This window comes from Rhinichthys klamathensis, unplaced genomic scaffold (genome assembly GCF_029890125.1).
Source record: "Rhinichthys klamathensis goyatoka isolate OS25496 unplaced genomic scaffold, OSU_Roscu_1.1 h1tg000109l_1, whole genome shotgun sequence".
NCBI classification, from domain to species: Eukaryota; Metazoa; Chordata; class Actinopteri; order Cypriniformes; family Leuciscidae; genus Rhinichthys; species Rhinichthys klamathensis.
The window spans coordinates 1,798,902-1,816,081 of NW_026606647.1; the positions used below are offsets into that span (position 1 = coordinate 1,798,902).

The 17,180-nt window shown below is 37.8% G+C and overlaps 1 protein-coding gene across 17 annotated transcripts in view; it reads right to left on the bottom strand.

Moving 5' to 3' along the window:
- cadpsb (Ca2+-dependent activator protein for secretion b) overlaps positions 1–17,180 on the bottom strand; it is a 100,234-nt gene that overhangs the window by 41,804 nt on the left and 41,250 nt on the right. For all 17 annotated transcript variants that reach the window (XM_056253775.1, XM_056253773.1, XM_056253778.1 and 14 more), the window contains exons 3-6: positions 15,218–15,550; positions 4,328–4,408; positions 2,972–3,205; positions 1,058–1,179 (exon numbers count right to left, since the gene is read on the bottom strand). In XM_056253775.1, coding sequence (XP_056109750.1) covers positions 1,058–1,179; positions 2,972–3,205; positions 4,328–4,408; positions 15,218–15,550 — 770 coding nt within the window. The remainder of the gene's footprint in view (positions 1–1,057; positions 1,180–2,971; positions 3,206–4,327; positions 4,409–15,217; positions 15,551–17,180) is intronic.

Below are 17,180 nucleotides of genomic sequence, written 5' to 3' on the forward strand. Positions count from 1 at the left end.
CTCTCTCTCTCTCTCTCTCTCTTTCCTTCTCCACCCTCCGCTGGGATGCGCACTCCTAATCAGTTTCTCCACAGCTGATTACTTTTCTGAGGGGACATGGAGGCTGTGTCTTGTATTCCTGATTCTTTCTCACTCTCTCTCTCGCTCTACCAGGCTCCCTCTTGCTCTTTAGCTCGTTATAAATTGGCATCTGATCCAATGATGGAACGTAGGGCCCAAAAATAGCACCACATCATGTGCTCATCCCTTGAGTAACTGCCTCTGGCCAAATAAGAGACTTCTAGTTGGAGGACACAACACCTGAAACTGCACTGCCATTAGAAAACTGTCCCATATTATGGATTTAATGAAATCTGTAGAGCATATAACTAAAATGTAGCTCATTACTAAGTAATAAGTTAACGCCGTCCAACTTGCTCCCCAGATATCGACACTAGCCACTGAAAGACCCGTATCTGCATTAATTTACACATATTTTAAAGCCAATTTAACACATGGATGCAACATTATAACAATACACACTACTGTTCAAAATTTTGGGGTCAGTAAGATTAAAAGAATTTAGTAATGGTGCATTAAATTGATCAAAAGTGACAGTAAAGATATTTATAATGTTAAAAAAAGTTCTATTCATTAAATAAATCTTGAAAAATAATCATGGTTTCCACAAAAATATTTTTTAATAGTTTTTTAAACATTGATAATAGTAAGAAATATTTCTTGAGCAGCAAATCAGCATATTAGAATGATTTCTGAAGGATCATGTGACACTGAAGTATGGAGTAATTGCTACTGAAAATTCCACGTTGCCATCACAGGAATACATTACATTTTAAAACGTATTAAATTAGAAAACAGTTATGCTTAATTGTAATAATATTTCACAATATTACTGTTTTTACTGTATTTTTGGTCAAATAAATGCAGCCTTGGTGAGCATAAGAGACTTCTTTCAAAACAGAGAAAAAAACCTGGCCAGCCCCAATCTTTTGAAAGAGCAGTGCAGATGTTAATTATGGTCATCAAAATTGTTTGAATCTTGACATTTATGGCCTACGTTGGTTTGGATGCTTCAGCCTGGTCAGTTTGTAGCTTCTCTCCACCCTCCACCTCCATCGTGCAGTACACGATGCGGTTAGGAGCCAGCGACTTCAACCCCTGAACTTCCATAATCACCACCTACACAGAAGGAACATTTGGTTTTATTTCATATGCAGGTATGTGTTGTAATACTCACATAAGCAGTTCCCTTGGATGCTGTCATTTACCATGCCGTTAGCCAATCAGGATCCAGCTCAACCTTTTGACCACATTATAAACTTTTATTATCACTCAACTTTCTTGCTCTTGACACTCATTGAATAAGCATTGTTTACATCTGGACCGAAAATCAATCCACACACACCCAGAGCACCTATAAAATTTGCCAGCTCGTAGCTCCTCTAAACAAAATAGACTCCAAAGACACAAGTCAGGCTATCAAATACACAAAACACTGCTCTGTCAGCCTCTGTGACTACTAAAGCCATGCCAAGTTATAATCAACTGCCCTGAAAATGAGCTAGCTCAAGGTAGTATAATTATAGCAAAACCTCAGACTTGAGAGGGGAGATTTCTCAGAGGCATTCAATATCCTCGGGAATCATTTATCAAAAATGCTGTATAACCTTTTTCTAATATGCTGCAGCCCATTCTGTCTATAATTTATGCAATAGGAATGGCTGGAAATTCAGTAAAGGTTCAAATCTCACAGACGCATGTGTTAAACTAACACTGCAGCTGCTGATGTTGCTAAATTTATCATTACTTCTCATTTCAATTCTCTATCAAAACTAAGGGGTGTTCATTAATTCGAAATGATGAGAGGCAAACCCTTAGACTCCAAAAAGATATTTACGATCAGTGGTAGTGATATTTAATGCAAAAAAAAAAAAAGCAATTTGTTTTTGACTATATAACACAGGCTACTGACTACTTAAAGGGATACTCCACTTTTTTTGGAAATAGGCTCATTTTACAACTCCCCCAGAGTTAAACTGTTGAGTTTTACCGTTTTTGAATCCATTCAGCCGATCTCCGGTTCTGGCGGTACCACTTTTAGCATAGCATACATCATTGAAGTGGACAAGACCATTAGCATTTCTAAAAGAAAAATGACCAAAGAGTTTCGATATTTTTCCTATTTAAAACTTGACTCTTCTGTAGTTACATCGTGCACTAAGACCGACGGAAAATGTAAAGTTGCGATTTTCTAGGCTGATATGGCTAGGAACTAATCGCAACTTTACATTTTCCGTCGATCTTAGTGCACGATGTAACTACAGAAGAGTCAAGTTTTAAATAGGAAAAATATCGAAACTCTTTGGTAATTTTTTTTTTAGAAATGCTAATGGTCTTGTCCACTCCAATGATGTATGCTAAGCTATGCTAAAAGTGGTACCGCCAGAACCGGAGATCGGCTGAATGGATTCAAAAACGGTAAAACTCAACAGTTTAACTCTGGGGGAGTTGTAAAATGAGCCTATTTCCAAAAAAAGTGGAGTATCCCTTTAAATGAATGTTTAAATCAGCACATTTCAATGGTTCAAATGATAAAACAACAGCTAAACCCTTAAAAAAATACTTGTTAATGTTTGTAATTTCTATTCCACTAGCACCAAAAATGCTTAATGTTTCCCAAATGGGCTTCTCAAGCACTTCTGCCACCCCTTCTGCATCTGTCATTGTCTCACAATTTTGGTTATATGTTTTACACTTAATAGTTAATTGTGTGCGAAACATCAAGAATGTCTAAGTAAGGCGAAATGCCACAAACGCTCACCAAAGAAAGTCAAAGGTATGGAAGCCTTGAGCAGGACCACCACTAAAAATCACTCTTTCTCCCCTGGGCCCGATGAAAAGGCACACTATACTGAACCCTGGCCTTGAGCACACAACTAATACACTGCCTGTAGGCTAGAACAGTTCTTACCTCAAGTGAGAAAGACAGGACAACATCAGACTTGGACAGCTGGTTTTCATCTTCCTGCCCCATATCAATGATGGAGGTGTTGTGTCCCCTCTTTAGCTTCTGCAGTTTGAACTCTCCTCCCTTTGAAACCGGCATACTCTCCAGGTTAGCCATCAGCTGGTTGACTGAGCTTTTCAGCTCCTCTATATACATAGCCTCCATCTCCTTCGACACAAACTTGGGGAATTTGCCAGCCTGAAGTTTAGAAAAACAAAAAATAAAGCATAACATTTTTAATAATTGTTATTAACTTTAAATTATCACGGGTGTTAACACTATTAAAAACTTAAAAATATATATTTTATAAATTTTATGTTTCATTTTTTTTTATTTCATTTTTTTTATAAAAAAGTACTTTCAAGCTCAAAGCTTTGAGGAAGAGGTTATTCAAATAGATTACATGGTGTTACATGGAATTCCTATCATATTGACAAAGTATTTAAAGTTATTTTTTTATGTCATTGTTTGTATGGGGAAAAAATGTATCACAAAAAAAATTAACTAAATGGTATAATGTTATGATTTTAGTCTGATCACGGTGTGTGTGTGTGTTCGAGATAATATTTATGACTTTATTTTATGCAAAATTGTTACTGGGGTTATAATAAAATATACATAAAATATAAATAAAAGATGAAAAAATAAACAAAAATAAGTAATGTTGCATTGGCAACTAGCTGAAATAAGTACTAAAATGACTAAAACTCAAATAAAATAAAAAATATAGCTAACAAAAACAAAAATAAAAAAAAGCGTATAACAAAATGACTAAAACTTTACATCGAAACCGTCTTGGTTCCTGATGTAACCCTCGTTCCCTGATGGTTGCGTCGACTGCCAAATGGGGTCTCACTTGGGAGCCCCAATCACCTCTGAGTTTTAGAAAAACGGCCAATGGAATTGGCAAGTGGAATTTGCATGCTGAGCCCCTCCCCCTTACATACGTACATATTTAGATGGCGGCACGCAAGGTGTCCCGGCCATTCAGCTGGAAATTCAGGGTTGTGGCAGGGGGGACATAACGACTCTCCATCAGGGTATGAGGGTTACATCAGTAACCTAGACGTTCCCTTATCTGTCGGTCACTACAATGTTATGTCGACTGACAAATGGGGTCCCTATGGAAAACGCTACAACCACTGAACAATGTATGAGGCAAACAGGTCTAGTCGAAGGTAAATCCCGGTTTAAATTATGAATTGAATGTAGGTACATAAACTGAATTGACTGAGTTGCAGTGGAACGGATCCCAGTTCTGTTTACAGCACCTCCGGAGCATCTCTGTCCATGTGTAAGTGATCAAATGATGAGACTTACCCGGGCAATCTGATCAGCCATCTGCAGACGCCCATCCAGTTCTCTCCTGATCTGAGCTGCTTGCTCGTCCAGGTTATCCAACTGCAACCACATATACACACAAAGTTACATTGGTTACCATCATTCCTCACAACTCAACACACTAATACCAACCAATACATCTTCAGAGGGCAGTTAATTAGTTCTGATCCATGTAAAAGCTTCCCTGCACCCCATGTGACATAACTGGGGTCACCGGGGGTCACACTTTGAAAAGATAAATGGTCACACATATTCTGAAAACAGAAATGCAAGATTTGAGGGTTTATGTCAAGTTTAGGCTTACAACCAGGGTTAGGTGCTTCTACATCAGTGTTATTCACCTAGGATCAACAAAATACAAAATACGTGTCTAACTCTGTAAAATCAGGACGTGTGAAAGTGTTTTAGACCCCATCTACACCTGTATTGTCCACTTGTGATCAGAATGACAAAAACGCGTTTTAATACCAGGTATAAACAGGGCGTGAGTGAAAAGTTGTCCCGCCCTCACACCGGTAAACTCATCAGAGTAGAGAAGAGAATAGAAGAGAATAGAAGAGAAGAGAAGAGAAGAGAAGAGAAGAGAAGAGAAGAGAAGAGAAGAGAAGAGAAGAGAAGAGAAGAGAAGAGAAGAGAAGAGAAGAGAAGAGAAGAGACTGCAATAGGTAGAGGAAGTCATTTTGATTAAAGATTATAAGCACATGATTTAAAAAAAAAATTATGATGTGCACAGAAACAACATTTATAATATTCAATGTTCCATAAAATAATAAGATTTGTCCATTTTGATTTCATGGTGACTTTCAGTTATTAAAAGGAAAAATTGCATTTATTTTAATTTCTATAAATAAAATTCGAGTTTATTTAATTTAAATGAAAGTTAATTTAGGTTGTTACGGTTACATTACTTTAAGAACTGTTGATTTCATTAAAATAAGAGATGAATAACAAAATTTGTTCAATTAATTAAAATAAAATGAATTACAATAATTTGAAGTCATATTTTTCATTTTTACCAACTGACATGTCAAAATGTACATCTATTTTTATTTTTTTGTGCCCGAATTTCCACAGAATTCTGCAACCCACACATAGCATCAATAAAACATCTAATATATTCCATCTGTAACCAATTTTTGCACTGCTCGTATATACAGCCTCTCATACATAAATACATGGCCATAAATCCTGTTGTAAAGCATAAACTATTTCACATCCACAAGGACCCCGGGAAAGATGGAGAACCCCTATGGAGGAAAATCTGATGTGATGGAATAGGAAATAATCTCTTCACCCCTGATAACTCTGTTGCATGTGTGTGGGTGTGCGAGCGTGTCACTGTCTGTTTGTGTGTTATGACATCTGAAGCCTCCCCATCCAAAGCCATCACATCCTGTCTTTGTCACTCTCCTGCTCCTGTCCACACAGAATCCATGGGCGACAGCACCACGGCAACCCTTGCCATGGCGACAGCCAGTCTGGAGTGGGAAACCTTGTCACATGGGGCAGAGTTGAGTCCTCGTCCCCAGAGCCCTGTCTATCTTCTGCCCCGCTCTCCAGGGGCTGTGTTCTAATTAAGCATGGCTCAGCAAATACGGGAACCCTCTTGTGTGCGCATTTGTGCTAGCGCAGTCCCCAGAACAGCATCAAAGATGGCATTGCGATGCCAATGAAAAGAGGAAGTGTATTTCCAGTTTTACAGAGCAGAATTCTCAGCTGCATTGTGTTCGACTAAAAGCTTTTGTTTAAATTATTGATCATAATCCCCTTGGTCTTCAAAAGTCTCTCTCACATGGGTTTTTTAAAGCTAAAAATACCAGAATGAACTTTAATGGCACACTGAGAGCACTACAATGACCTAATGACCAGTTTCATGATCGCATTGTTCCCCGGGCTGCTCGGGTCAGAGTAGCTGTGGAAGGGTGAGCCATAATAAATGGAAACAGGCAACCTCTGCTCTCAGTTTATGCTAAATGACTATCTCTCTATAGTTCTTGAGCATTTTATGCACGTAGCTAACAAATAAGCCGTTATAAATAATTTACAGGAGACATCTGCAAACACAGCTGAAATGCTGGTCAGGAATCACCTGGTAGATCCAAGTACAAACCAGCTCAATTTCTTTCTTTATTCTGCATGCTCTTGTTCTGTTTGGAGGTAAATGCCTCTTTCATCAAAAAAGCTTGGCCTTAATAATAGATGGCAAACAAAACATGGAGGTTGGGTGTCTGTATAGAGGTCAGCATTAGTCTATTTACCACAGTTCTTCATTTAACAACTGTAGCTCTGGTGTTGTAGTCTATGTTTAACATTAAAACATTTCACATCAAAGCATATTAAAGCAACAAGCCATGGGAAGTCACGTATTATATTGATTTTACACCGATAAAGGGGTAATGTTAAAGCAGTCAACCTTAACCTTGCTAAAATCACTGTAATGCACAGCCGTAAGTGGATTATTACTCTTATAAAGCAGCATAACATTTTTTTATGGCACAAGGATTGAAAGGCAATGTTCGCTTCAGTGCTGTGATCTGATGGAGTTAGACGGCATCTCAGCAGAGGGAGCTCCCAACAGCTGTCACCCCGATTTCTTGGTCCTCACCGAAAGGCAAGCGCAACTCAGAGACTCACTGCATCAATAATGCATTCACACATTTAGATTTGCTGATGGCAGACTGTGTTCTCAGCCTCGCTCGTTTCTTCCTCCTCTCTCTCTTTCTCGCCGTTTTCTGCTGTCACCACATTCCTTCATGGCATCTCTCTCAACCACCTCTCCACCTGCCTTGATTCTCTCTCTTCCCTTCAAGGTTCCTCTGCTGCGTGTGGGAGAGTGACATCTGTGACATTGTGTGAAGTAATAGGGCAGGCAGCACAAGATCGAGTCATGTGACTAAACCCTACAGCGTGACCTTCGGCTGTCCACTGATATATTCGAAAGACTGAACATCTTGGCTACTATATTATTGATCTACTGGTCAGTCTGGCAGATAGGAAGTGAAAGAGGTTTTGTGTTAGTGTGAGTGTGTGTGTATGTGGGGGGGGGGACATGTTGCAGTGGTCAGGAAAAGCAGGGTATTAAGACAGGCAAAAGAACACACCAAAAAAGGAAGAAAGGGAAGGATTTGGTGTACCATGTAAAAAGGCCATTTTACACAGTGCACAATTACAAAGGGTTTATATTTCATTTTCAATGAGACAGAGGCGGCAGAACGTAGGCGGCGCTGAAAGCGACAGTGGTTGCCATGCTTCTGCTCAAAAATCCTAATGATTTGTTGTTTGTGTGGAAAAATAAATAAATAAAAACATTTAAAGGGGTCATTAATTCAGAAATCACAATTTCATTTATCTTTTGACACATAAAACATCATTGTACTATAAAAATATCCTGTAAGTTTCCATTAAAAACTTCCTTGTTAGTCCAAAAACAGCTTTTATAGAAACCAAGCTGGCAAAAACGACTCGTTTCGGATTTTGTCTCAGTATGACATCATAGTGTGACGAAAGACCACCTCTGCAGAGGATCAACGCCCACATCATTACCTTTTAGCCCCACCCACCGATTCACGCTAGTAGAAGAAGGTGAGTAAATATGAGTGAGACGCAAACACAGGATTACTCAAGAAACAAATCGATAGAGATGCCTCAGAGGATTACAAGACATTTTGACGTTTCGCCAAGTTGTGGGAAAACACAGTCTTTCCATCGCATTGCCTTTCTTGTGATCCTAACATTAAGAAAGCTTGGATGAACTTTATTTTTAACAAAGGTTCAGATCCTATTAGTAAGACACTGTTCATTAAAAGATGATGAGTGCTGACAGCTGACTATATTGGATGTGAGTAACAATGTTTTTACCATGTGTCACTATTGCTTTTTCTGTTACAGATAGATTGATATGTACTCACTTTACTGAAAACGATGAATATAAGAATGACAGTGCGACAAACAACGGCATGTTCATTCATAATTCGTTTATACGAAACACCGTTTGTCAACTATAGCTGTAGTAACTTCAAGTACTTAAACTTTGCCAAGACTTATAAAGCATATTTAATACGCATAAATAAATTCTGTCCTGCTACAACTGCATCTACATAAAAATCATTTTTTTAATTAGTATACCAGAGACCAGAAACATCCCATTACTAAAATAATTTTATTTTAGTCGGATGGGGGAAAAAAAGTCTGGAGTAGACACAACGCAATGAATGCTTCCAGTGTTAACCACTTCAATGATTATAATGGGAGCGATTTAGTTGCGAAGTGTTTTTTTAATCAGCTATCACTTACATGCAACCTGGAATATAATGTTTAGAGTATTTGCCTCATTCATAAATGCACAATGTTTTTGTGTGCTAGTATTGAGCTAAAGCCGTGTGCATTGCATTGGCATGCTTCCTGTGTATAGAAAATGCAAAAAAATAGAAAAAAAAGTTTACTGCCTAGCATGCACTGTGTAAAATGCCCTTAAGACAGAAAGAAAAGTAAGTGAGAGAGAGAAAAAGAGACACGTAGACAGATACGCTGACTGATGGTTTTCATTTGAATAGTTAAGAGTCAAATATGCCGCAGTTCGTCATGTACTGTAAAATAATGAATGGACAGAACATCAGAACTGTTCTTTTAAAAAGGGCAGAGGCAGACACATTCTTCTGAGGGACAATGAGAAAAAAAGACAACCAATTATGCACATTATTATATAGAACAAATGCATTGTTTCGGTGCATGATAGCATAGAAATATGAATGATAATTTGCAGTGTGTGTGCGTATGCTGTAACCCTGCTGGTTCATTCTGAGCTGTTGATTAGTGGAGCACATAATCAGCTCCTGTCACCGGCTGCAATGAACCAACCTCTCTTTTTCTCTATTCCTCCACTGTTACTGTTTCCAACACACATTAAGAAACTGCATTTGTTGTTGGGTCAGCTGGATTGCTATGAGTTGTATCAACTTTTTCCAATTGCTTTTGAGGAAATGAACAGGAGCTTTAAATGCAAAGCAGTGGGCCTGACAAATTAAAGGAGCTTTCAGAGAGAAAAAGAACAGCGAGAATAAGTCTGACAGCACAATGTCACTGCCAGTTTACATATGCACACATTAATTACTGTAAGTAGGCTTGGCAAAGACAGCATACTGTTATTGTATAAACTTATGTTAAAGTCCCACTCCGATCATATTTTGAGCTATTTTTAAACATTCCCAGTGGTCTTTAAATTATGATTATGCCATTTTTAGCCAAAATCACAAAACCTGTGCCGTTTTCTGGGACTTCGCTTCAGCAGAGCGGCAGTAGCTCATTAGCAATTCGCCTCTGCGTTGTGGGCGGAGCCGTTGGCACGGAGACGACCCTCCCCCTGCCCGTTGCTGAGAGCTCTGTCTCTCCCGCTAGCTTACACCCCCAATACCGGTTGGGCAACAGTATTATATACACGTTAATTATTATTATCCGAAGTTAATCAAAGTTATCACCGATCACCGATCATTATTTCACTCCAAGACGTCGCGTGTGGAGACGCCCAGTGGAGTTACTACGTCACAACTCCAGTCGATTTTAGCCGGCATTTTAGCGTCTGCTACTGATTCACAGCCATTTGAATGTAGAAATACTCAGAAATACAACTTTGAGCTGATTTTTCTCAAGATATGTCCTCTAACATCAGAAAAATGCCACAAGAACATGTTAACACCTTGAAAAACATTATTTTCATCGGAGTGGGTCTTTAAGGCTTTTTTATATGCACTTCAAGTGTTTCATCATCACAGATCAGCTTTGTTCATTTAACACTGTATCATGAGCTGCACATGTAAATGATGAAACAGAAGCAAACCTGTAAACATATTTATTTGCCGGTAAAACCACCAAAATAAAAGCGCAATGGTTTAACTTTTGAAAATTAAGATGTAAACATTAGTGGAATTTAGCTATATAATTATTTTTTATAAAACATATATTTTACAGTATTGGTATTATTGCAATACATTTCTTATATTTGTTTAATATTTTTATTTCATAATCACAATAAAGTTATATTATTATTTTAGTCATACTGAAAGGGTGGGTCAAAAATGGTGAAAATAACTCAAGTGGAAATAACTTTTTTTTTTTTACTCTTTTCAAATGATGGTTACTGAAACGAGTTGGTTCTTATAAAGAGAATACTCAAGTGTGAACACCCAATTTGTTTCACCCCAATACATCTAGAAAGACTAATTCTTTCCAAATACAGCAATTCAAGACGCAGTGTATATCGCAGAAAAGCAAAATAACACAATGCAATGAGGTTTTTTTTCCAATATCGGCAGCCCTATCCATCTATCTAGATTGTAAATACCATCAGACAGTTCTTTACATACGTTTTCTAAGCTGTCAGAGAAGCCAACATTCAAAGTTATACATGTCCCCTAAACAACAAAGAACAGACAACAAGAAGAGAGAAGAAACAGGAAAGGCTGAATGAATCTGTTCAGTAATTCAATGAGGAGGCTCTGAGGGCACCAGAGGTGTGCATCACAGAGAAAATCTATTTGTGACTGCAGGGAGACGAGCGTGAATGGACCAGTTTATGAGCTAGCACTAACTACAGTGCAGAAGACATTCACTATTTTCTAAAAACTAATCTCGAAGAGATTTAACTTCACTTAGAAGTGATTCAAGCAGTGATATTTAAAAGTAATCAAAAAAATATTCTATAATAACTGAATCCTAATCTGTTACTCATAAAATACTGATAATTCAAGTTATCAGTGTAACTAATAGAAAGGCTGCGTTAAAGAAAGACATGTTGACTTTGCTTTCAGTCGCTATGGCACCGGCAAACATTAAATACGCCATCTCCGCTGCTTTGTTTGCAAATATTATTTGACAAAACACTCCCGCCACAACTGCCCACCACAGTTCATTAACCTTTGTGTGGCGAAATAATCAGAAAGCAATCCTAAACTCATAGTCATCCATCCTGATTTGACAGGTTTCCTGTGAAAAGGTTTCTGTTTATTAATGCACAAATGGGTGATAATAACACTCTTTTTGAGATGGTTCAGTACCTCTGCATTCAAATGGCCTGCAATGTTTGCTGCTGCAGTATCCAGTAAATCTGAACACACAGTAACCCCAAAAATGTTTGAATATTTAAGGCATACTTGTGTGTCTGCCACTGTATTAGATAAGACAATATCAAACCCAGTCACAATTCAAAGACAAAATGAAGAAATTGGGTTACACTTAATTTCAAGGTTTAAATAGGCTACTGAGTAATATTAATGAACTACGTGTACTTACTATAGGGTTAGGGTTAGGATTACGGTATGATTTAGGGTTAGTTGCATGTAATTATGCATAATCCATAGTTTTTATTACTATAGTATTACTATAGTAACTACACGTGTAACAAGTACACTAAAATAAATTGTTACCAAAAATTGTTTAAAGGTTTTAAATGATAAAAGTAAAACCAAGCATCATTTGTTTTGATTTAACTTGGTTTGATGTTCTGTTATTTAATGTAATTATATTTAAACATTTTAAGTGGCCAAATACATTTTTGGTAGCTGTATGTATGATTTCAGCTCTGACGAATGAAAAACAGAGCCAGAGGAAAGGCTGATTGTGAAGTTAATGCAATGGATCGCTTGTTTTTGTTTGCGATGATGGGTATTTGTATGTTCAGGGCAGTCAACAGCGCAGTTGCTCCAGCTGAATGCACAGAGCGCCAGACAATTTTTGCCAATTACGTGTGATTGTGCTTTCATTAAATACACTGCAGGTGGTGTATGAAGCATCTTTTGGCAGCCAAGAGAAAACGCCTCCCACACATGGCCTTGCGACCCACACAACAGAGTCCTTCCTGAGGATAAAGGGAAAGAGCAAGAGAGAGGCTTTTGTAACTCTACAAAAGCAAAATATGCTTGGTTTTATATGGAGTGGACCAATCGATTCTTGTTTAATGTGTAAACAAACGCATGGTAGAGTAGACACGTTTCTGTCTCGGAAATCCAACCTATTGCCTGCTTTGTGATCAGCTGAGAGTTCAAGTTGTAACATTTCTGAAATCATTAAAACATTTTAAGTAACCTTTCATCAAATTAGTTTTTCAAAGCTAGTATAAAGCAGTGATTGACCAGCTAATTGATGATCTCCCAAAGCAATTACAAGGGCTTATTGATCATAAAAGAACTATCCAACAGGATGATATGACACCCAAGCCTCTGAGTCATCCCAAATGTACGCCTGTGATGTATTCAATGTGGGTTTGAAATAGCTCTTTTAGCTGTGTCACTGAGTTCTCCATCTACACCAGAAAGCATATGCCTTGGAGGATGCTGCAAAATCCTGAAGCTATAGATTTATGACCCTTTCTTTTTGTATCCACTAAGCCTATGAATTTCAATCATTAAATAAGGTCCCAGGGTATTCTACCGTTCAAACGTTTGGGTTCATTTTTTAATGTTTTTTTGGGGGGGAAAAGTCTCTTATGCTCAACAAGGCTGCATTAATTTGATCAAAAATACAGTAAAAACTGTGATACTGTGAAATAATATTACAATTTTCTTTATTTTAATATGATCCTTCAGAAATCACTCTAATATGTTGATTTGCTACTCAAGAACATTTCTTATTTCTTTCTTTGATTAATAGAAAGTTCAAAAGTACAGCATTTATTTGAAATATATATTTTTTTGCAACAATGTAAAAAGTCTTTACCATCACTTGTGATCAATTTAATGCATTCTTGCTGAATAAAAGTATTAATTTCTTTAAAAAAACCTTATTGAACCCAAACTGTTAAAGAATATTTGTTCGCCATATATAATTCCTAACTCATTGGCACATTTGTAACTTGACATCATATGACTTTGTATGACATTGACATTGTATGGAAAAAATCGGGCATGAACATGGTAGACTTCTGCTTTTCATTCCCCAGAAGAAGAAGAAGAAGGAAAAAACACACATGTGAGTCTGATAACACGGTGATGACCACATGAGTCTGACTAAATGATGACAGAACTTTCAACTATTCCTGTAAGTGGAATCTGCATTCAACAACATAAAAAAGTACCTATGAGACTGGCAGAAAATCAGAGGCAAAACACTGTTTGTTTGTCATGGAAACAGTGCTTGCAGGTATACTTGTCACAGAAGTGGTGAAAAATGCTGGTTGTGGGCTTATTTGCTGGCAGATGCAGCAATTTTGCCCGACAGCACTGTGATGTTTTGACTACACTGGCACGAACACTGTCAGGACTATATTTTATGCTGAACTTCTCTCCTCCACTCTCTGACTATTTGTCCATCCATCGAGAAGACCAGTTGATATATTAACGATTTCCTACATCACAATTCCCTGAAGGCATTTTTCAACGTGTTATAGATCCCTTAAGTGCTTTCAACAAATGCCTATTTGCCAATTTTTTACAAATTGAGGACGTTTAATTAGGAAATAAACTTAGTCTCCAAGTAAATGCTCTGTAGCATCCCATCCGAGCAATATAAAATCCATTAAAAACAGAATGGGCAAACACTGATTTTCTGTCACTTTAGCTGTGTGGGGTTTTTTTTGGCTTTCTGAGTGACGAAACATGGGGAGACTGTATGCTAATTCCCCACCCTGAAGTCTGAGCTAGCAGGAAAAGTAGACAAGGAGAAGTGGGTTAGCCATCTTCAAAGCACATTTGAAAGAGAGAGATTTAATGGCAGAGGCACAGATGAGATCTCTCTGAACATAGCTGAGGAAAAAAGAGCTAAAATATGAAGAAGACTATAAGAGTCTGCCATTTTTTAAGCCCAGTGCTTAATAAGTGTTTTCGTACGGCTGTACCTTTTGGCTTAGCACCTTTTAACGATGCTATCTTAAGGTGAAGTGTGCAGTTTTTATGTAAAATACATTCTCATAACCCAGTTTAATGTGAAGAGACAACTTCACATTAACTTGTGAAAGAATGAAAACGCTGTGCCGACATGTCAACTTCTGGCTCAGCCAATTGTGACAGTTTGTGGCGGAACTACCTGTTTGGTCTAACAATGGAAGACAGGGGTTAGTGTTCGGGAAAATCTGTATGAAAACGATTATATCTTTTGCACAAATACATAACCACAACCAAGCACGACTTTAAAAAAGCAGAGAAAACTCTACCTCAGTAATAAAAACTTCAGGCCAATGAGATGAAGCCGTATTAATGTCTGGAGTCCCGCAGTGTGTGAATACAGGAACACATGTAAAAATTCTCTAAATTACTCGTTTTATCCTCCAAAGACAGTAATTTCTGTACTTCTAGACAAATATCATAACTGTGCCTGTATTGAAGTTTCTGTAAGGCAGGGAAATATTCAAGGACAATAAAACCAAGCACGTCCTTCACTTGAGAAAAACATATTTTAGATCTGAAAAAATTATGTTGATTGAAGTAGTCATGAGGGATCTTTGCCTTACTTAGATCTCGGTACAGTGGGGATCTTACCATAACATTACACTGTGAACAGTAAGGGGCTGTTGACACAACACGTGTATTTGCATTTAAAGTAGATTAAGTGCAAAAACTTGGAACAGAATGTAGGAGCCTGATATGCAAAACAAAGAGGAGCGTCGCAACATCCAAAACATCATTCTGATGCATAATGTTCATAAACCAATAATTAAAAAACATCGCAAGTGGAATGATAGATCGCAACCTGTGTATGACCTTCCATTTTCAAGGCAAAACAAAGGGAAAAAGAAGGAAAATAAGTGTCAGACCTCTTAGTGTATGTATAACCAAAATATTTGATATAACCAAAATACTGTAATAATTTTCCTAGCATTTCATGGTCAAATTGTGTCTACTGGCTCAAAAAGCTCCTTTGCTCGCTCCTATGTTTCCCACTCACCTGGCAAGCCTGGTACAACAGCTGGTGCTCAAACTTCTTGATCCCCAGGATCTGCTGGAACATCTCGTAGAGCTGGTCTTTGCTCAGGATGAGCTCGGAAGCGGCGCTGGCTGTCATGCGCTGCTGCGCCTTTCGTGGGTCCTCGTCTCCGCGGTAGATGGTGTCAAACTTAGCCATCCAGGAACTCAGCACGGTCTCCTTGCTCAGACCATCAATCTCTGGCAGGCTCCGCACACGTTTCTCGATATGGCGCTTGAACACCTCGCGACAGTCTAGAGCGGATAAACCTCCTGTTTGGACCATTTTAGCGACACGGTCGCTCTTTAGAAAAACCTGCAGGTCATACAGACAAGGGGAAGGCAACAAATAATTCAAGACATATTCAAAATTGGAGTGCTAGTAATCTGCTACCTAAACATTGACCTAATTCACTTTTAAATATCCAAATATATCTTATTATTATAGTTTTTAATATATTGATATAGTGTATATATACTGTATGTGTGTGTGTGTGTGTGTGTGTGTGTAGTTAAATATGCACATTTAAAGTTTATTCTCTTCGAAAAATATATATATAAATATACAGTATAGGCCTTAAAAAATATATATATATTGGCGACTCTGACTACCAAGTATGGTTCATGGCTCTAATGTAAGTAGGCTAAATGACTAAAGACTAAAAAAAGGGAGGGGTCCATAGATATGTCCCATCAAGACTTCCTGTTTCTACAGGAAATATAATTAACATAAGGAAAATGGTTGCACTCGCCAAACCATTTCATTGGACCTTTAAAAGGTGAGGTGGTGATAAAGCCAGGAAAACAATTTGCCCTTCAAAAAGTTTCTCTTGGGTGACTTTAAAACATTCACTGTGTTTTCAATCACTCCAATCTGCTAGAGAAAATTATGCCTCAGTGCTTTGCTTTAATATTCTATGCTGTGATAGATACAAAATCATCTACCGTGATATACTGCAGTAATATAACCAATGCCATTAAAGCCATGGAAAGCAATGGTAACTATAAAATTTCACTCCTTTGAAATGATGGGATCAGTGTGGGCAAAACTGTTGCAGTGGGCTATCTCCCTCTCTGAATTATTCAGAAGATATTTCCTAATTCAAACCAGAGTAAAGGGAGAGAACATTTGTGATTTTATTCTTTAGTCCAAACGAAATGGCTATTGAGTTCCAACTGCCTTCTCTTTTCCTATTCGCAATGTTTCAAATCCGGTTTTATAGAGGTGAGAGTAAAACATGATTTATGTTTTTCTTAACAATTGGTGTGCTTGGCAGCTGCTTTTCTTCGTTCCATTTAAAAGCCTTCTATCGTTCTCCATTCAAGAAGACAAATAGAGCTTTAAATTGCTGTCTGGTCCCGATCCAGACTGCAGTTTACAGTGAGCTTCTCTTTCTGTGGCCTGCTATGACACTGATTTGGAAATTAACACTTCCGCAAACTGACCCTGCAATGACTTTTCTAGTTGAAACATTGCAGAAACCTGAGTCTGATTTCAGAGGAATATTACAAGCAGTTCACAATTTACCCATTTCATAACTAATTGCCCGTTAAAGCTGGGACTTGTTAGCACTATAGAAAACATTTCAGATGTGCTACACATACATGTTTATACAGTATATAGTACAATAGATAAATAAATATTTCTCAGTTAGCACTCTCTTAAAAATCTTGAAATTGCTTCTGGCCACATGAAATAATTATTTACAACTATGACAATTAAACACAAAGCATTTGTATTAACGATTTCATATGCGAGGCGGTCTAAAGTGTTCTAATAGCCACTTTCAGCCATATTGCACAAGTAATTAGCATGCACAGAAGCCCAAACCGCAGCAACAGGATGCAGTAATGTAGTGACCTTACCACAATACTTGAATCCATTAGAATAGCAATCTCTTCACAGAGCACGTGTAAACACTTGTATTTGAGATGTGTTTTTAGCT